Source organism: Lytechinus variegatus, chromosome 1 (genome assembly GCF_018143015.1).
Source record: "Lytechinus variegatus isolate NC3 chromosome 1, Lvar_3.0, whole genome shotgun sequence".
In the NCBI taxonomy this organism is placed as follows: domain Eukaryota; kingdom Metazoa; phylum Echinodermata; class Echinoidea; order Temnopleuroida; family Toxopneustidae; genus Lytechinus; species Lytechinus variegatus.
The window spans coordinates 73930279-73952780 of NC_054740.1; the positions used below are offsets into that span (position 1 = coordinate 73930279).

The following is a 22502-nucleotide window of genomic DNA, read 5'->3' on the forward strand; positions in this document are numbered from 1 at the left end:
ATGTTATACTCAGGCCATATTGAATGGGACTTGCTGTCAAGTAATTGTATAATTTCATCCTGATTTAGAGTGTAATTACGAATCAGAAGGCTTTTAATGTTTATAACTGTGAGCTACAGCTAAGATATCAACAAGCCAATGGAACAACATGGGCTAACGCACACCCCTTTAAAGATATGATAATGGTAATTCCGTTACCATGTAATTCCGTTACCACAGTTACAGCAGAATTAGAAATGATATTTCAAAAAAATGTTGCTAAGTCTTTAGTAAGTCCCATGAAATCAGAGAATTCAGAATTATATAAAATTTAAGCAAGTATTTAGTTCATAGGAAAAAAATTTCAGTTTCATGATAACGGAATTACATCCGTTTTTGTTGTAGATTTCAAAATTTTCTCTGAGAAATTTGAAAATACCCATGATAAAAACATTTGCTACTGGTAATTTTCACACACAACATTAGATGATTTTGAACCAAAATTGTAAAACATTTTTTTAGTTATCAAATTTATCCAAAATAATGTAACATACATGTTCTCTAATTGAAAATGGTCATCAAATTCAAAAGATTGCTTATCAAAAACCGTAACAGATATTTGAAAAAGGTTTTCAGTTCCTATACCGGTACATGGTACCCGAAGTGAGTATTTGTGTGGTGTTCCATAGCAGCACCGGGAGCGGAGCGATTGGCTATCCATAGCTCTTTAACGTCTGCGATAGCGGGTACGAATTAGGATTAATCATTTTCTATTATCGAAAACTTCTATTGAAGTTCATATTGATAATTTTGATATCAAAATTGAACGTGTTTTATTCTGTGAGAATGAGGAAGTGTCCTTCGCACCGAATGCTGCTTGGAAGCAAAGAATTCACCACCAAACGCTGTGCAGTGGCGAGTTATTTCCCTTCTTCAAGATCAGCGACTGCACCGATTAAGAGCCCCGGAGTTCCGGCGTGCTTCAGTGGTGGTATGTCGCTTGGATGTTGGTCGCGGTCACGTGCTACTGCGACGAGTCTCTGTAGAGAGTGGTGGGCGACGTCGATGAGGCTGAGGATAGCATATCGTATTAACAACACTACCGGCAGCAGTGCACATCTCTTCAGATCAGTTTGGATGCAAAGTCATAAAAACCCAGATCTGCATTGTGAAATAATTCTTGAAAATACAATTATAAAAGGCAAAAGTTTGAGACTGCAGCAACGCTTCCTTGAACTGGATTCCCTTTCTGCCAAAATTTCGAAAAAGATGTGCAAATCAGTTGCCATGGTCAACAGTTCTTATTCATCATTAATTCTAACAGCATTTTGTCATCTCCCAGGAGGACTAAATCCAGGACTCGGTGATTGGGATAAAAATGTTATTAACAAAAGGTGTCAAATAATTTCAATGAACTTCAGATCTTCTGGTGGTTGTGCCAACAAAGGTCTAGATGACAGACAAGATGATTTGGTTGAAGATAAGATTGATGAAAATATGGAGGAGTGGATTCACCCTGATGATAGGTCAGATATGATCTTGGAAAAAGACCCAGAATTGAAGTCTTTGTTGCGAGAACTTGCATCAGATTTTGGGAAAGAAAAACAAGAAGGAAATACAAGTGACGTAGGACCGAGTCATCATGAAGGAATCACTGCAGGTGAAAAGGAAGACAAGCCCTGTGCAGGAGCTACATTTAAGTTGGATGGAAAAGTAACGATGGATACATTTGATACAAGTGTAGAAGAAGCTGAAACACTAGAACCAATCAGTGCTGAAAAGGGTAATTAAGACTTTGAAGTAGACTACAGAATGAAATATGATAATATGCATTTCATGAAGACCATGATTAAAAAGATTTCAGAAAATACATTTGTGACATTGGCGATAGCAAGGAGCATCAGAAATCATTTCCAAGTTGCCAAAGGTTAGCTGGTAGCCCTCACCCAAATAAATTCATGAACATGCTGTATGCTGAGTATTTAACAGTTTTAACCAAAATTTCATTCCTTACAGAGACATGCCTTGTTATAAATCAATTCACGTTCTCCCTTGCCTCCCAGTATGAAATATTTAGATATCTGTTGAATATGATTTTTCTTTTGTCTCACCTGCTTAGCAGAGCGAGATAGACACCTCTTTTTCATGGCGCTCACGGGTGGCGTCGTCAATATTGAAATATTAACCAAGATTAAGTTTTTGAAACGTATCATAACTTAAAAAGTTATGGACCTAGTTCATGAAACTTGGGCATATGTACATGTAACTTAAGGTTATTCAAGTTTTTCTGACTATCCTGCCTGAGTTTCAGGTCACATGACAAAGGTCAATTGCATGTACATGTAGGGTCAATAAACAAAGACTTTGTTTGTGCAATCAACATCAAAATCTTAACCAATGTGAAGTTTTTGAAATGTCATAATAACTGTATAAGTGTGTGGCTCTAGTTTATGAAACTTGCATTTAAGAGTAATCAAGTATCAGTGAACGTTTTGCCCGAGTTAATTGCCATCAAACGAATGTATGAATCTAGACTAGTTCATGAAACTTGGACGTAAAGAGTTTCAAGTACATGTATGTATCAGTGAACATCCTGCATGAGTTATACATGTTGGTCACATGACAGGTCATTTAAGGTCAGTTAACTTTGGCCATGTTGAGAGTATTTGACAAATTGCCATCATGACTTTGAAAGTTTATGTTAGGTACATGTAGTTCATGATACTTTAGCACAAGAGTGATCAATTATCAGTGAACATCCTGCATATGCTGTATGAGTTTCAGGCCACATGACGAAGGTGAAAAGTCATTTAAAAGTCAATGAACATTGACCATGTTGGGGTAATTTGTTGAATTGCCATTATAAATTTGAAAGTGTATGGATTTAGTTAATGAAACGTGGAGATAAGGGTAGTATCACTGATTGCCTTGCACAAGTTGTAGAACACATGATCAAAGTCAAAGTTCAATCAGGATGAATGAACAGATTATTTTACTATGATATGATTGGTTTTTTTTGCATAATTCTTCAGTTGTTTTCAAAGTCAGCACTGCTACTATATTGAAACATGTAATGCAGGGGAGACTACCAGAGGCGCTCCACTTGTTGATTTAAGTGCAAAGAGCTGGATGTTATTTCTTGCATTGTAAAGGTAAAGCTCAAATTACCATCATATACATTGTATACAATACTTACATGTAAATATTTAAATTTGTTATTTTTTCCCATTTTTACAGGAGAACATGAGATGAAATTTGTATTTAGCATAGATGATCTTGCATCTATTCTAAGAGAAGAGAATGCACAAGACATCTGTGTCATCAACATCCCAAAGGAGAAACAATATGTTGACTATTTTGTGGTTGTTACTGGACGATCTCCAAGACACCTCAAAGCAATGGCTCTTCATATTAATCAACAGGTAAGTGTTAGAGGACAAGTTCACCCCAACAAAAAGTTGTTTTTGAATAAAAAGAGAAAAATCAAACAAGCATAACATTAACACTGAACATTTCATCAAAATTAGATGTGAAATAATGTTATTACTATTATTACATTTTAAAATTTTCCTAAATTTCACAAAACAGTTAAAGCACATCCTGGTTGGTATGCAAATGAGGAGACTGATGACATCATCCACTCACTACATGTATTTATTTTGTATTTTATTATAGGAAATAAGGAATATTCTATTTTTATCCTCATTGTCCAGTGAAACAATTATTAATTCCTCCATGAACAAGTGGAATGAGCATTGTTAATATGATTCAGTCAAGTTGGTCCTTATTGTCAAATCTATAAAAAATGAAATATTGTATAATTCAAGCAATAAAAAACAAAAGAAATAGTGAGTGAGGGACATCACCGACTGTCTAATTTGAGTTGTGCATATCACTGTTTTGTGAAAAATAAGCAAAATTTTAAAATGTCATAACTTATTTTACATCAGATTTTGATGAATTTTTCAGCGTTTTGCTAGTTTGATTTTTCTCTGTCTATTTAAATCAACATTTTTTTGGGGTGGACTTGACCTTTAAAGACATTTGCCAGTTATGTTGGTGGCGTTTGCATCCTAATCTGCACATGGTTTCTAGAACTTAGTAATTTTTTATGAAAACGTACAACTTTCTTTGTATTTTGTAGATATTTAAAATGAAATAATAAATATGTCTTTGAGGTCTCGATGGCATTTGCTCTGGCTACAATTGCTCCACTATATTCCAAACACCAATCAAATGTGTCTGTTCAGATTTATTCATTTCACACCTCTCTAAAATACACAGAAATATGTATACTACCGTACCCTAAACCTAACCCTGAGCCTAACAAACAACCCTACATGTAATACTTATTGCAACCATAACCCTGCATCTTAGATGAAACCAAACCTGGTGCAAATGCAGCAGTAGCAAAGTTGTGTGAACTTGTGTCACTGTTTTTTTTTGTATTAAAGGGGAAGTTCACCCTGTCAAAAAGTTCATTGTAAAAATAGCAGAAAAAATAATAAAAAATATTGCCGAAGGTTTGAGAAAAATTCATCAAATAATTAAAAAGTTATTAGAATTTCTATTATTTGATTTGTGACGTCATATGCGAGCAGCATTCCTACATAGCAAATGGTAAAAAATTAATCAAATGTTCTTTGCTCAGAAAATTGAAAATGGTTTTCACTGTACCTTTTGTATATCAATAGACAAATCATTTCACATCCGATCATGAATAGAAAACAAAATCAAGTCATCAGGAACCATCAAAAATTTGAAATTCATGCATTTTATATTACATAACACATTGGGCAACTGCTCGTTTATGACGTCACAAATCCAAAACTTTGAACTCTAATAACTTTCTTAGTCTTTAACGGTTTTCCCTCAAACCTTCACCAATATTTTTTACTATTTTTTCTGCTATTTTTACAACAAAGTTTTCTTCAGGGTGAACTTCCCCTTTAATGTATGCATCATTTTTTCAGACATGAAAGCTCAAAGGAATGGGTGATCCCATTAATTACTCAGTCTTTGGTATGCATTTTTTAACTGATGGAGAAAAACTGATGAAATTTGCTTGGTTTTAAGGATATACATGTAGCTTTGAATTCTAAGTGAGCTCTTTTGGATGCCACAATCTGTTTATTGTGCCTTTTATCCAGACTCAATTTGGCAAACTTCAACAGTCCATACATGTACATTATGAAGAGAAGAAATATAACTTTGTGTTTTGCATATTTGGCTTGTAAAACCATGTGCCATGTTTGGTGGAAATGGCATGGATTTCACTATAAGTTTAACATGTATGCTGTGTCTCTTATACACCTGAAATGCTAGTTATTACGCATGGAATGTGATTATGAAAAAAAAATGCTATTCCAAACCACAAACACTTCAAAACAATTATGTGGTGCCTTTCCCTTTCCTGAATACAAGTTATCTTTCATCCAAGCATTATACTCTGTAAATTGCCAAATAAATATGAAAACAATGAAATCCCTATTCAAAAATGCAATCTGCAATTTTGTAATTGATATAATACATTTTCATTAATTTTACTTGATTTGGCATATTTTTGTTTTCCAAAGGTAAGATGATGGATCTGGACAAAGGAAGAAGTAATTTACCAGATTCTTCTAGAACTTAAAAAAAATTACACACCTTTTTGAAAGTGAGAAAAGAAAATTGTTATCAGGATTATTATGAATGCTGAAATAACAGTCCTTTGTAGTTTGTGTACATGTACAGTACATATAAGTTACAACATGCATTCTCTTTTTGTCTCACCTGCATAGCAGAGTGAGACTACAGTGTATAGGCGCCACTTTTCCGACGGCGGCGGCGTCAACATCAAATCTTAACCTGAGGTTAAGTTTTTTGAAATGAAATCATAACTTAGAAAGTATATGGACCTTGTTCATGAAACTTGGCCATAAGGTTAATCAAGTATTACTGAACATCCTATTAGAGTTCCATGTCACATGATCAATGTCAAAGGTCATAGGGTCAATGAACTTAAACCATGTTGGGGGAATCAACATCAAAATCTTAACCTGAGGTTAAGTTTTTGAAATGTCATCATAACTTAGGAAATATATGGACCTAGGTCATTAAACTTGGACATGAGGTTAATCAAGTATCACCAAACATCCTGCATGAGTTTCACGTCACATGACCAAGGTCAAAGGTCATTTGGGGTCAATGAACTTTGGCCGATTTGGGGTATCTATTGAATTACAATCAAAACTTTAAAAAATTTTGGATCTGACTTTTGAAACTTGGACATAAGACTAATAAGTATCACTGAATATCCTGTGCAAGTTTCAGGTCACATGATCAAGGTCATGTGAGGTCAATGAATTTTGGCCACATTGGGGGTATTTGTTGTTCAATTACCATCCTATCTCTGTAAGTGTATTGGTTTACTTCATAAAACGTGGAAATGAAATCATAACTTAGAAAGTATATGGACCTTGTTCATGAAACTTGGCCATAAGGTTAACCAAGTATCATTGAACATCTTGTGCGAGTTATAGTAGTTTTCAAAGTCAGCAACTATGTTGAATCGCGTGATGCAGGTGAGACGGCCAGAGGCATTCCACTTGTTTATTTTTCTCCTCCTTATGCTTCTTTTCCTCTTTCCTCCATCTCCTCTTTATCATTATCTTTTGCCGCCTCCTCTTCCCTCTTAATTCACTCTTCTCTTTATCCCCATTTTAATTCCTTGTCCTCCTTTTTTTCCTTTTCTTATTCTTTTACTTGTTATTTACTGGTGATGTTTAAGTATAATGAGATTTACACTCTGGTTTTAATGGTTTTAATTTTCTGATTTCAATCTCCTCAGTATAAAACTAAAAAGTCCAAAGAAGACCCTTATGTTCTTGTGGAGGGAGAAAATACAGACGATTGGATATGCATTGACTTTGGTAAGAGCGAAAAATTAAATCTGAATATGAACTCTATTTAGATTTTCGTCATTACATATGAATCTACAAACTCTAGCATTCTTACAAGTGACAAAATGAAAATATGACATTGTGTGTACATTATATTGTTACAGCTTATAAGAAATATTCACGGTTCAATATCTCTATACCGGTAGTTATATTTTGTAACTAATTTTCTGGGTCGTACTGGTATAAAATAATATCTTTGTTTCCTTCTATGAAAGAGTTGGTCTGAATATAATTCTTTTTACATAAATATAGTAATTCATTGAGAAGAACACTGAAAATTTCATCGAAATCTCGTAAGAAATGATTAACATAATGAATTTTTCAATTTGATATTTTGTGAAAACTGTGATGCACTTTGTCATGAATATAGGTGTGGATGTCATGTCCCATTATTACATGAAATAGTAATTATTCCATATTTTCTTAGTTCAACGATTATCTTCACGCATTGAATTAATAGTGCTCAGGGTTGGTCTCAATTACAAAATAATTGATCAATTATGTATTTACAATATTGAATACCAAACAAATTTTGAATAAAATATTTTTGCTTTTTAGTAATTCACACAGAATAAAACTAACTAATGCATCTTATCTTGAAAACAGTTCTGAGTAATCCTAATGATTTATCCAAGTTGGCTGGCAAAGGTTCCATAAATCAAAGTCCCCAATCCTGGCGATGATGAAATTGATGTTGAAACATGATGATGAATAGTCGGAGTCACTGAAAAGTGTTGAAATGTCTGTGAAGACGAAGTTGACAATGATAAAATGATGGGTTGACAAATGTTCTTTAGAATAGGTTGATGATCTCGATGAGAACCTAGAATTCCTCTCTCAAAATAGCTGAAAACAGTTATTTGATGGTGTGCAAATAATTCCACAGAAGATAAAGGTTGTATTCCAGTCGGAAATAAACTATGCTCTGACATAAAGTCTGATGTGAAGTTCTGATCCAATACGATGATGTCCTTGAAGAAACTGCCAGCTTATATCCACTATTCTGGAAGCTTCTAGTATTGTCTTTAAATAGAACATTCTCCTTTCTACAGCAGTTCAATTCTAGAAGACTCTCGATTGACCTTGGTGAAATTAAAAATGTAAACAAGTAGCTAATCCTATTGTCCTTTTCAGTCTAGTGTCTATTGTCTAGCAGTCTCTATTGTCCAATACAAAAATACCCAAATACCAATCGTTGCTCTATTTCATTTAATAAGTTACCTAACAAATGCTTGATTGAGACATTCTGGAATATTCTAATATCATGCAATGAACTTCCTTAGCGAAAGAAATAACTTTAATGAATGAATGTAATTTCTCTCTTACAATTCTTCTTATGCGTAATACGTATTTAATTACATTTTTTATTTTAGTTTGGGAAAGGAAAGTAACTAATTGTAATTGAAAAAATGTACATGTAATTGACTTCAATTACTGTCAATTGTTTTTAATGCATTCAGTTACTTTACAATAAACTTATTTCATTTATGATTTAATTTCAAGACCTTTTTCATGTCAACTGCTTCAGGTCATTAAAGAGAGTAAAAGACAGAATCCCTGCTCTTTAACCAAAACCTTCATCTTTTCAGTTTCTCTTGTAACTTAGAATTATGTTGAAATACATGTAGGTGGTATGTGGAGCCGTGATATGTGCAAATGCCGGTATATGTGCAAAATTTCGCCGGGATTTGTGCAAACAACGGAATTTGTGCAAACGCCACGCCGGGAAATGTGCAAATCTGTCAAAATTTATCAACGGCATCTGTGCAAACGTGACGACGGGATTTGTGCAAATGAACAATTTTCACGGGAAATGTGCAAATCACTACATGCATATAAAGACTATTTCTAATGAAATGTTTCATAAAATTACTGATAAAAATGAGAAACATGCCTGCATAAAGGAGAAGCTATACAGTGACATCGGCAATGAAAAGCTATTCAGAGAGGCAGGGGGGGGGGAATGTTGCACCCACAAATGTAATAATTTTTGATCGCCCACAAATGTAATAATGACTTTACCCACAAATGTTACAAATTTGAAGGGCTTTTTGGCAAATCCGTTCTTAATAAAGCACACAAGTGCAAAGTCTCTTTTCCTGACCCGGTTATATAAAAAATTATAATATAAATCCACAGTCTTTGTTCCAGACCCGGTTGTTTCAAAAATAATAATATAAACCCAAAGTCTCTTTTTCCAGACCCGGTTGTTTAAAAACTAATGATATAAATCCAAAGTCTTTTTTCCATACCTTGTTGTTTAAAGAATTATGATATAATTCCAGTCTTTTTTCCAGACCAGGTTATTTCAAAAATTATAACTTAAGTCCTAACTAAGATACAATGATGATATTCCAGCGGAATAAAAATGAGAATCGAGCTTAGTCTTTTCTCCAGACGCTAATAGTAAATTGAGAATCAAGCATAGTCTTTGCTCCAGACCCGGTAACTAAAACTGAAACCCTATAGTAATGCATTTATATTGCACAAAAATGCGAAATCTTTTTTCCATACCCGCTTAAAGTGATTGGTTAACATTGGTTTGACTTTTAAAAAATCTGAGCTAGAAGGTCACACTTGTCACCTGTGTCTGTGTTATGTTACAAAAATGAAGCCCAGAAAAAATTGCGTTCGAAAATAATTATTTAGTGCTTCAAAAATTGAAATATAAAGTGACCGGAAACAACATCTTAATTTCATCCCATACACTTATGTGTACTATTTAGGCGTCTATAAGACGCCTATTTACAAAATCGGTGTTTGCCTTGTAGTTTTAGCTTTTCATTCTCAATAATGGTTGTTTTCAGGGTTTATTAGTTCTAATACATGCACTTGTACACATGTTTCATCTAGGTTTGAGAATTTTTTAAATCGGCTGCTCACAAAGTTAAACAATACCTTTAATTCAAATATTATAATATAAGTCCAAAGTCTTTTTTCCAGAGACGGTTATTTCAAAAATTATAATAATTCTAAAAAAACAAAGACCCATGATGCTATTTATGCTAAATAACGTTGTTGTTGTTGTTAGCTTGGGTTTTGAGGCGCGTGTCATTCAGATATGAATGTCATTCAGATATGAAAATATAGCGTAGTCTTTTTGTCAGACCCGGTTATAAAAATCATTAAAAACACAATAACAACAACAAAAGAACGACCCTGCAAACCATAAAAAATAATTTCTTGTATATTCCTTCCTTTTTTATGAAAAAAACATACACAAATAACAGAACTTTTAATACATATGAAAAAAACTGAGAAATAAGATATCAGTAACCAATAGGGGGATTACTTCCCGAAAACGATAAGGTTGTTGATCAACGATCTATGATATAGTATATAAAAGAAAAACATTCGATCAAGAGGGGATAACCATTCCATTCCATGTTTTCATTTGGCAATAAGTCATGATTGACTATTTTTGCCACCCACTGTATGAGAAATAGGGCAACAATTTTAATTAGCGTTATTTTTATTACTTCTTTGTTATCATTATTATTTCTTATATATTCATTCCTTTTTATTCTATGAAAAAAATAAAACAAAACCTTTAAATATAAAAAATAAAAAACAAAAAAGCTGAGGAATAAGATATCAGCACACAATATGAGGATTACTTCCACAAAACGATAAGGTTGTTGATCGACGATCTATGAGATATTATATAAAAGAAAATTATTCTAACAATAGGGGATAACGTTTTAACAAGTTCTTCGGTACTTTAAATTTTAAGTGTACCAAGCACCATTTGTAATATATCATAATATTGTAATATATAAAAATATATATATTTTTATTAGTTACAATTCCAATAATCTCAGAGGCCTAAGATATATTTTCTGGGGTTATATTGACCCGTAAAGTAAAGAGAGAGACAGAGAGAAAGGATTTATGTGATCAAGAAGTGATAAGATAGGGAAAAAATGATTTTAAATGACTGAAAGAGAGACAGGCAAAGAAAGAGGAGCCCCTAGCTCCCACACCCGTACCCGAGTTACGGGGTTAGGCTGTTCCGTCGATGGATTCAGGTCCATCAACATCTTGAGGTTTGATCTTTCCAGGGGACAAACGTCTTTAAATATGGTGTAGTCTTTGCTCTAGACCATGTTATTTCAAAATAGGAAATTATTAGAAAGGATAAAAACAGACAAACAATATTAACAAAGACGCCACAATCTCATTAATGTAGAATAACGTTGTTGTTATTTTGGGTTTTTAAGGCGCGTACCATTCAGATCTGAATATTTACGCCTTTTATTAATTTGTAGTTTTTGTGGTATGCGTTATCACAGGTTTTTTGTAGTTTGGGAGAGGCTGGTGTCTAAATTTTCCTGATTAATCTTTTGCTTAATTTGTATTTTAAGAGAACTGGGTGTGGGGTAGACAACTCTCTAAACCCAAGCATTTTAACTGTGTTTAATTTGAAAAATTGGTCTTAGCTTTGTTTTTTTTTTCAATATTTTTTATCTTATAAATAACTGGGTCTAGACAAGGTCTAAGCATAATATCCATGTTATTCAACAGGAATAAGAATATGACAAAGTCTAATGTTTTTAAGAATGTTTGAATTAATTTCTTAATGACTGGGTCTGTAAAAGAGACAACGCTCTAAACGTGTGCTTTTCTACTTGGTCTTAATTTGGAAGATTGTTGTTCTTAGATTCGCTGTTGGGGGTTGGGTTTTATTGGTTTTTTATTCATGAAATAATTGTGTCTGGAGAAAAGTCTTCAATCGATCTCCATGTTATTCCACAGTAGTTAGATTATTGGGTATTCGTTTTAGAATATGGGTAAAAACTATTAAAAAAATAGTAATAACAAAGTCTGGAGAATGGACGTTTGCTATATCCATGCATAATTACAATGTTTTGTAGGGGTCTATATATAAAAAAAAAATGGGTGTGGGGTAAAGACATATTTTTTTAGTGGGTGTAACTTTTGAAAATTGGTTTTAGATTTGACTTTCTTTTTTAATTCATTTTTTATATAACCTGGTCTGGAGGAAAAGGAATGTTTTAAAACTTGTGTTATTCCAAAAGAATGTGATAGGGTCTTATGTTAGAAGATTCTTTTTCGTAATTTTTGTAATGATTAGGTCTGGAATAAAGACAACATTCTAAACTTTTTAAAAACATGTTCTTAGGTTCAAGGATTGCTTGGTATTAGATTTGGAGTTATTTATATTTTTACTCTTAGCCTTATTTTGAAAAACAAATGACTGGGTCTGGCTGAAAGACTACGTTATATGTCCAACCTCAGCTCATCCTCAGGTCCGGACGTGTTGCGAATTTCTCGCTCGCTCGATATTTTACTTTATCTTTGGAATTTTGCCTATCTTTGGATTTTTGCCTATAATGGATTTATATTATCTGGAATAGGAACCATTCTAGCTATATTTGCTATACCTCGGACACGAAACTGGTAAGCAAACATTTTGGGCTTTCTTTTACACACGACTAATACAGCACTTGTTTGATTTTCAAATTTCCCGCCAAATTGGCACATGCCAATAATGGCGGCAAAGTATCCACATCCTCTATTTCGGGGAGAATCTGAATCGGGTACCCCCTACACAGATCCTGAAGGGGAATTTCAAACAGTAGAAACGTCTAGACGAAAGAAAAAACGTAAAACTAGAGAAGGAAGTGTTAGTGTAGAAAACGTATCTATAAGGAGTGGCTCGTCGGGTGAATCTGACAATGAGTTCCAATTCCGCACCCCATCTGCAGAAACAAGAAACCAAAACCTGAAAGTTTTCATTGTACCAATAGATCGTGATAAATCATTAAAAAATGTTAGCCTATCAGTTGTCATTAGAGCTATCGAAAATTGCTCAAGCCTTTCTCCCGAATACATAAAGTCTACTAGAAATGGAATTTTCGTGAAATGCCAAAATATCAAACAGTACAGACGAATCCAGGAAATTCAATCTGTTGGAAATATCCCAGTAAAAATAAATAATCGTCCAAACCTGCAAAAGGGAGTAATTTCAGGAGTACCAACCGAAATGACAGACCAGGAAATAATAGCAGAATTAAAAAGTCAAAGAGTTGTAAACGCCAAAAGAATATTGAGAAAAAATCCCAGAAAGCAAGAGGTTGACATGGAAACACAAGGTGGACCTACTACTTCCCCGACACGTAGTGTTATTTTATTCTTTGACACACAGTCTCTCCCAAAAGAAATAACAATGTGTTTTCAAAGAATGGAGGTGAGGATGTTTATCCCCCCTGTCAGTAGATGCTTCAACTGCCAAAAATTTGGACATACGGCAAATACATGCCGTGAGAAACAAAGATGTGTAAGATGTGGGGAAGCACATAATTTTGATGACTGTACAAAAAAAGAACTAAACAATTGTATCAATTGCGGTGGTCAACATTCGGCGGCGTATAAAGGTTGCGCAAAAGCAAAAATAGCGAATGAAATCCAGAAAATAAAGGTTGTGAACAAAATGTCCTATGCACAGGCAACCAAAGCTTTCTCAGAAATTCAACAAACGGAGGCTCAGATCCCAACAATACCGACTTCGGTGCAATTCAATAAAATCAAAGTAAACAATAACAAACCAATTACTGTCCAGGCACAAATACACAGGAATCCCGATCCCGTTGAACCCAATCACCTTAAGCTACCACAAATACCAACACCCACACATAATCAGATCCCCACACAGTCGTTCTCTAATATTAGGAAGTTCAAGACCCCACGCCCAACACCAAAAGAAGAAAATTTTCTAATAGCAGCTAGCAATGAACAACTTGTTACTTTCTTTGCCAAATTACTCATGAACTTTGCAAAAGACCAATCAGAGGCGGAAATTATCTCTTTTATCAGAACAGCCGCGGAACAATTTCCAGCACAAGCAAGCTAATAAGTGTTATTATGCCCGCGCTCGTCATTTTACAATGGAACGCGCAGGGAATGCAAGGGCACGGTGATGAACTTGTTAAATATATACATTGTAAAAGAGATGAAATTATCCATTTAATATGTTTACAAGAAACATGGTATCAAGGTTCTCAATCAATACATATTCCTAATTATACTTGTTTTTCTAAAAGCAGAAACTCCCGAAGAGGAGGGGGATGTGCATTCTATATCCATAACTCATTGGATTACGAATACATATCTCTAAATGTAGATTGCGAAATGCAATCAATTAATATACACATGGGCAAGTCCTTTATTACAATTATTAATTACTATAATCCATGTGAAAAACTAGGAGAAGACGACTTAAATTTACTCATTCAAAATGTCAAGGACACCTCTAAATTATTGATAGTAGGAGATTTTAACTCCCATAACACTCTATGGGGGAGTGAGAAAACTGATAGCAACGGTCATTTAATTGAAAACTTTATTACTCAAAATAACCTCGTCATACTTAATAATGGTTCTGGGACTCGATTAGATCCACATACAGGAAAAATATCTTGCCTTGATTTGTCTATCACCTCACCCTCTTTAGCTATTAATTGTGAATGGCAGGTCCTATCTGACAAATGTGGCAGCGACCACTTTCCCGTCAGAATTGATTTGCATCTTAAGAAAGCCCCAACCATGAATGATCCAGATCACTATCCAACCAAAAAATGGTCTTTTAAACATATGAACTGGTCAAATTTTCGAAAGAAATGCGAGGAACACTTCAAAAACACCTACCCTGATACGAGTGCATTGAACGCTTCAGAAACCTATGACCTTTTCATAAAACTAATCACAAGCGTTCTGGAGGAAACTGCCCCACCTTATAAAAAACACAAACAAAACCCAACTCCCTGGTGGACAAAAGATTGCACCACCAAAATAAGGGAACGAAATAAAGCAAAAAACAAACTGAGGAAAAATCCATCCCAACAAAATTTGGAACACTATAGAAAAAAGAAAGCAGAAGCGCAAAGACTCGTTAGACAAGCAAAACGGCAATATTGGCGGGAACTGTGCTCTAAATTTAACCGGTTTACGCCCCTAACGATGATATGGCGCTCTGTAAAGAGACTAAATGGTTCACAAACTAAACCAACCAATAAAATGCCAGTTCTTCACGCAGACGGTAAGATAATTACCGCAGACGAAGAAAAGGCAAGCGCATTCGCACAAAGTTTCATATCTGCGGGAAAAAACAAACCCCATATTAAAGAAGAAGAGGAGATTAATAAAGAATTTAATGATCTCCCATTTAAGGAAATGGACGGTAAACTTGCCATTAATGAACCTTTTGACATGACAGAACTAAATTATATCCTGAAAACGAAAAAAGAATCAACGCCAGGGGAAGATAACATTGGATATCAGGTATATAAGAATCTTCCAACGAACGCAAAAGAAGCCATGCTTATGTTAATCAACAAAATATGGGAATCCGGTGAAATTCCACCCTCGTGTAAGCATTCCATAATGATTCCAATTTTGAAACCAAATAAAGACCCCACATTAACAAATTCATACCGCCCCATTTCCTTAACTTCTTGCCTTATGAAAATAATGGAAAGTTTGGTAAAAAAGAGACTCCAGTTCTATTTGGAAAAACATAATATACTATCCCCAATCCAGAATGGATTTAGAAGGGGGCGTTGCACCTTAGATAACATTATACATCTTGAAAATAGCATACAAAAGAATCTGGAAGTCGGTACGAAGACGATAGCTGTATTTGTAGACCTAGAGAAAGCGTTCGATTCATTGTGGACCAAAGGACTTTTAGTCAAATTAGGTAAAATTGGACTGAAAGGCAACATACTTCTCTACATCTATAATCTTCTATCGCGTCGTACTTTCCAGGTCCGAATAGGAAAGCAACTTTCTCCATGTATGGAAATTAATAATGGTCTCCCCCAAGGGAGTACACTCAGCCCAGAGTTGTTCAATATAATGCTACACGACATTCCTATTTCACCTAACGTGTACAATCTGTTATATGCAGATGATTGCGTTATCTGGAGACACGGAAGTGACTTGAAAGAATCTAGCGAATATATTCAAGAATATCTAAATGAATTGAACAATTGGTTTTCATCATGGGGATTGAATATATCTCATGACAAAACTCGTCCAATGCTATTCTCACGTTCAAATAGAGAAGAACATTTCAGGATCACTTTGAATGAATGTATTCTAATTCCACAAAAGGAGCACAGATATTTAGGAGTATTATTTGATAAGAGATTGACATGGAAGCCACATATTGATAGCATTGTTCAGAGATGCAAACAAAAAATAAATGTACTTAAATGCATTGCTTACAGCCCTTTTTGTAACAGCGCTCAGGAAACCCTCCAGGTATATAAAGCCATCATACGGTCACTGATAGATTACGCATGCGAAGCATACAACTCTGCAACAACAAATGTAAAAAATATTTTGAACTCGATCCAATATCAGTCACTGCTAATCTGTGCTGGAGCAAGAAAAGGAACTTCTCTTAGAACATTACAGGTAGAGCTTGGGGAGATGCCTTTAGACATACGTCGGGAAATGCTAAGTGTCAAATTGAAAAAACGTATTGAAAGTATCCCAAACCACCCCTTGATGGAGGACTTGAAAGACTGTTGGCAATTCAATATACAAGTGAATCAAAATACTCGGGAACCCTTTGGTCAAAGAGTGTTAGTATTACCACCGATTTTATCATACAAGATTGAGGACATGTTTATAACAACACCAATTCCAAAGTGGCATTATGAGACCACATCAGTATCAAATGAACTCAGTGACCTTATTTCCAAGGCAGACAACCCCTTGCTCCAAAAACAGAGAAGTATAGAACTTATTAATCAGAAGTGGCCAAACCACCTACAAATATTTACGGACGGCTCCAAGTCTCCAGAGACGGGCAGGGCAGCTGCTGCTTTTTTTATACCACGCTTTAATTATGTAGAGTCCAAAAGACTACACAACAATACATCCTCTTACAGAGCAGAATTAGCTGCCATTATTCTGTCATTATACTGGTTAAACCAAATACAGGTACCGGGATTACTCACAGGAGCGGTTATTTTCTGCGACTCTCTTGGAGCACTAGAAGCTTTGAAAAACAACAATGAAGAACAGTTTATTTATGAGTTGTTGATGCTCCAGACACAACTTCATCAAAAAGGAATACATATTTGTTATGAGTGGATACCAGGGCATTGTAATATCACTGGTAATGAAGTGGTTGATAAGGCCGCCAAAGGTGCGTTAATACATCCCACAATTGACATCCATAATAAACTAAATAAAAGAGAATCAAATAGTTTGATCAAATTTTATTATATGCAAAAATGGCAAAATAGATGGGAAGAAACTGTATCTCCCTTAAAAAGAATCCAAAAAAACGTAGCAGGAACTTTTAAATGTTCCTTGAACCACAAGAATAGTGAATCCATTTTGCACTGTCTAAGAATGGATAATATTGGATTAAACCAAAACCTATTTCTTTTCAAAACACACCTAACTGGATTATGCGATTTTTGTGGAGTGCCCGAAACAACAAGACATTTTTTAACTGAATGCGCAAAATATATCATAGAAAGAACAATGCTGTTAGTGGATACAGACTCCCAAGAGGCAGCAGATCTCGAGGGATCATTATCTTCATCAGAAGCTTCACACCAGAGAGCACTTGTGTCTTTCGTAAGAAGGACACATAGACTCTCTTATTTTTAAGTTCTCTCTGCATATAAGATAAAGCGCCTGTAAATAAATGTATATAATGTGTACATATGTATGTAATATGTTTTATTTTGTTTTGTTATTTTCTTTTCCTCTCTTTAAATTTACTTGTATTTGGCTACTGCATTTTGAAGTTCCTCTTGAGTCTATGTAAACGGGTGTCACCCATCTACGAATCGATAGAATATTCCAGATAACATGTTAAACATGTAACATTTAATAATAACACATGACATTAATTGCACCGAGCACAAGCCCAGAATGTCTGCATTAATTAATTGTGTCCTTATATTTGGTTATGGTATAACCATACAACATGTATTTTATATTACACACTTTTATTGTTCTCTTTTCAAACTTCGGAAGGAGAGGTCTGTTGACAGGCATCACACTGTCTTGATTGGGTATTGGGGGGGCCTAGGCAGTGCTTGTTTTTAATAGCAACCACGCGCATGCTGAGAAGCCCGTTCAAATTACTGATCCGGGTTGGCCAGAAAATACTATTTAAACAATCAAGGATTTGTGATGAGCCGCCTTTCACGATCTCATTCAAATTTACTGAAAGCAGCGCTAATCCATTATGCGTCAAAATTTAATAACCACAAAAACGACAAATTGATATAGGCGTAAATATTCATATCTGAATGACACGCGCCTCAAAACCCAAGCGAACAACAACAACAACAACGTTATCCAGCATTAATAAGATTTTGGAGTCTTTATACAGTTTTTGTTGTTGTTGTTTTGTTATTTACAATTTTTGAATAACAGGGTTTGGAGAAAAGGCTAAGCTCGATTTTGTTTTTTTCCCCACTGGAATATCATTATGGTATCTAAGTTTGGACTTATATTATAATTTTTGAAATAACCGGGTCTGGAAAAAAAATTTTGACTTTTGTGCTATATGAAGGCATTACTAGAGGGTTTCAGTTTCTAGTTTTAAATAACCAGGTCTGGAGAAAAGACTATGCTTGATTCTCAATTTACTCATGGCGAATATATTCACAATACATTCCGTATAATTCAAAACAACAAAGACATTGATTCCACCAGTTTTAATTAACTGGGTCTGGAGAGAAGACTAAGCTTGATTCTTATGTTTATTCCACTGGAACATCATTATCGTATCTTAGTTTGGACTTATATCATAATATTTGAAATAACGGGGTCTGGAAAAAAAAGACTTTGGACTTATATTATAATTTTTTTAAACAACCGGGTTAGGAATACAGACTTTGGATTTACCTTATAATTTTTTAAACAACCGGGTCTGGAGGAAAGACTTTGGGCTATATTATAATATTTGAAACAACCGAGTCTGGAATAAAGACTTTGGATTTATATGATAATCTTCTAAACAACCGGGTCTGGAGAAAAGACTTTGGACTTTTATTATTTTTTAAACAATCGGGTCTCAAATAAAGACTTTGGGCTTATATTATTCTTTTTTAAACAATCGGGTCTGGAAAAAAGACTTTGGACTTATATTAGAATTTTTTAAACAACCGGGTCTGGAAAAAAGACTTTGGACATATATTATAATTTTTGAAACAACCGGGTCTGGAAAAAAGACTTTGGACATGTATTATAATTTTTGAAACATCCGGGTCTGGAAAAAAGACTTTGGACTTATATTATTATTTTTGAAACAACCAGGTCTGGAATAAAGACTTTGGATTTATATTATATTTTTTTAAATAACCGGGTCAGGAAAAGAGACTTTGCACTGGTGTGCTATATGAACGCATTACTATAGGATTTTCGTTAAGAACGGATTTGCCAAAAAGCCCTTCAAATTTATAACATTTGTGGGTAAAGTCATTATTACATTTGTGGGCGATCAAAAATTATTACATTTGTGGGTAAAGTGTTATTACATTTGTGGGTGCAACAGTTCCCCCCCCCTGCCTCTCTGAATAGCTTTTCATTGCCGATGTCACTGTATAGCTAGCTTCTCCCTTATGCAGGCATGTTTCTCATTTTTAACAGTAATTTTATGAAACATTTCATTAGAAATAGCTTTTATATGGATAAATGCAGTGATTTGCACATATCCCGGAGGTTTGCACTTTTCCCGTGAAAATTTTTCATTTGCACATATCCCGTCGTCACGTTTGCACAGATGCCGTTGATAAATTTTGACAGATTTGCACATTTCCCGGCGTGGCGTTTGCACAAATTCCGTTGTTTGCACAAATCCCGGCGAAATTTTGTACATATACCGTTGTTTGCACATATCCTGGCGTTTGCACATATCACGGCTCCACATGGTACTATACATGTACAGAATAAAAATTGGTTACATTTATGACTTTTTTAGAAAGTAATTGGTAATTTTAAGTGAAAAAAATGTAATTTAATTGATAAGTAATTGTAATGGAACATTTCCTCTATTATATAATTATAATTGATGAAAGTAATTGAGCCCAACCCTGATCATTAGTCAACTCCTCATTCTTTAAAATCGTAGTTTGAGTAAATATGATTTCATATTTAATGAAATATTGAAGAATGAGGCGGAATATGACATCTGCTTGCTTAGTTCACATTCATGGATTGATGCATAGAACTGTTTCACCAAAGTAATGCAAAAAAATTAAATGTTATGCAACATTGTTATTCATTGTGCAATTTTGATGAAATTATTAGGGTTCAGTTTTTTCTGATTTTACTTTGTCTGTCTGTTCAAATCATATAATTTTCAGCTTGGAATATCCCTTTTTGATAAAGAAGAGAGTGGTGAAGAAGAGATAGCTGTAATATGTAGGTCATCCAAGGACCTTGATGAGCAAAATTTCCATTCACTAATTTGCTTTCAGATGTGCATAATTTATGCAGCCTGAAATCTGTCATAAATGAGCAAAGTGAAATATAGTATAGTATAGAAGTAAGTATTTATTTTTCGTATAAAAAAAGAAAAGGTGCAAAACAGATGGATAGCGCATGTTCAGTTTAGTTGCCATGACAATACGGTTCTTCCATGGGGTCCATATACAATAAAAAATGAATACAATTATATTCAGACACTGGTGAAAATAACACCTCGTACTTTACATTACCAATCCATAGAATGTTATATCTTTTGTATGAACAGGTAATATTGTGCTGCACCTTATGTCAGAGGAGACTAGGGAGTTCTATGAGCTTGAGAAGCTATGGACCCTCGGACCTGAATACGACGATCAGCTGAGACGAATGAAGGAGTATGAAACCAAGATGCAGGAGACTATGGAAAGTGTGGATCTAGTAAGAACAGGCAACAAGGAACAAAAGAAGAATGGCGATGGCAGGCCTGTCATTTCATTTGCAAGATGAAGAGCTCTATAGAAATTAGAATCAAAACCGAATGGATGTGGTTTAATTCATAGATCGAGGCATTCATTTGCACAGGCAAATAGAAGTGGTCTCTAAATCCTATAATACTACAGTGCGTCCCCCAAAAAACTATACACTTTTGAAATGGCTGCCAAATAAAAAATATAGCGCTTTGGGGGAAAAGACTTATAGATATAGAAAGCCAATAAAGTCAACATTCAAATGACACCATAAAGTTGGAAAACTATTCATACTTGAGCAAGCACTGCCCACTGAAACAAAGGGTATGAAATTTAGGGTGGGCCGGAATTAGCCTTCCAATTTCTTTTAGGTTTTTTTGTTTGGTACTTGCAAAGTTGAGGGTTATTTGGTGAATTAAAGATCAGTTGTGATCAGTTTGTTGTTTGTGAAAATTTAATGCATTATTAAATTGAAATTTAATGCATGAGTGATCATGAATTGCAATTTTTAGTGCAGCATTTTGTCTTCATTATTTGGATCTCAACAATGTGTTTATGAAATTCGGGGGAAGAGGGGGTAACGTTGATGGGACAAAGGTCAGCAGAACATTAAGCAACCCCTCCATCTCAACCCACCCCCCGTTTCTCTCCTCCCAAGAGACTAAGCTCGGCTAGGCTGGGCAGGAATTAGCCTTACATTTTTTTTCAGTGGTCAGTCCTTTGGAACTTGCTAAGCTAAATTAATGAGTGAGATAAGTTTTGGTTTCTTGGGCAAATTTCACGAGTTACTAAATTGAAATTTAGTGCATGTGTGAGCAGGAATTGTAATTTTAGTGTACATGTAGCATATTCATCTGTGTGGACCTCAGAACTGTGTTCTTGAAATTCAGAGTAATGTGATGGTACATGTACCTGTTACAAGCAAGAGGGCGAGATATGTTAAGACTTGGTTAAAAGAGCATTCCTCTTCTTTTTGTCCTTTTAAAAATTAAAAGTCAGATGTACCCTCCCCTCTCCACCTCCATTTCCCATCTCCCCCCTCTCTCTGTCTCATTTTCTGTTTTGTAGCTTATTCAAAACTTAGCTGCCAAGTGACCGGTGGCTGATGGTCAATGTTTTTATTGAATGGTTTCCAAGAAATTTAAAGATTATGATGATTAATGAAAAAATTTAATGAAAAAAAATGAATATTTGATTGATCACATTGCACATTGAATGAGTTGATTTACTGATAAATTGTTGATTAAATGATTGATAGGAAATAGTTGATGCCCCAATTCAGAATTAATCATTTAATCAACATTCTGCTCTGGAATTCACGCATACATGACAATAGCCATCAGTCTCTCAACAGGAGGGGAGGGCGAGAAAGAGGGAGGGGGTGGGGGCCGAATGTTCTGTTGACCCTTTTTCCACAACCTACTTCTCCCACTTAAGTACTATCTCACCCCCTATTCTCCCGACTCCCATGAACACATTGCTGGGATCCACATGATAAAGTTGAAATGCTGCCCAAAAAGTGTAATTTGTGTTCACTCATGCATCAAAGTTCAATTTAATAGCTTATAGAATATGCACAAGCAACCAAATTTGGTCAAGGTTGATCACTAATTTATATCAACGCCATTAACTTTGCAAGTTCGAA

General features: G+C 34.7%; 1 protein-coding gene across 1 annotated transcript; it reads left to right on the plus strand.

Moving 5' to 3' along the window:
* Positions 1–706: 706 nt before the first annotated feature.
* Positions 707–21074, plus strand: LOC121422643. The gene is made up of 4 exons (XM_041617806.1): positions 707–1762; positions 3217–3401; positions 6812–6893; positions 20677–21074. The coding sequence occupies exons 1-4, from the start codon at positions 826–828 to the stop codon at positions 20895–20897; spliced, it is 1425 nt and encodes a 474-aa protein (XP_041473740.1). The 5' UTR covers positions 707–825; the 3' UTR covers positions 20898–21074.
* Positions 21075–22502: the final 1428 nt, after the last annotated feature.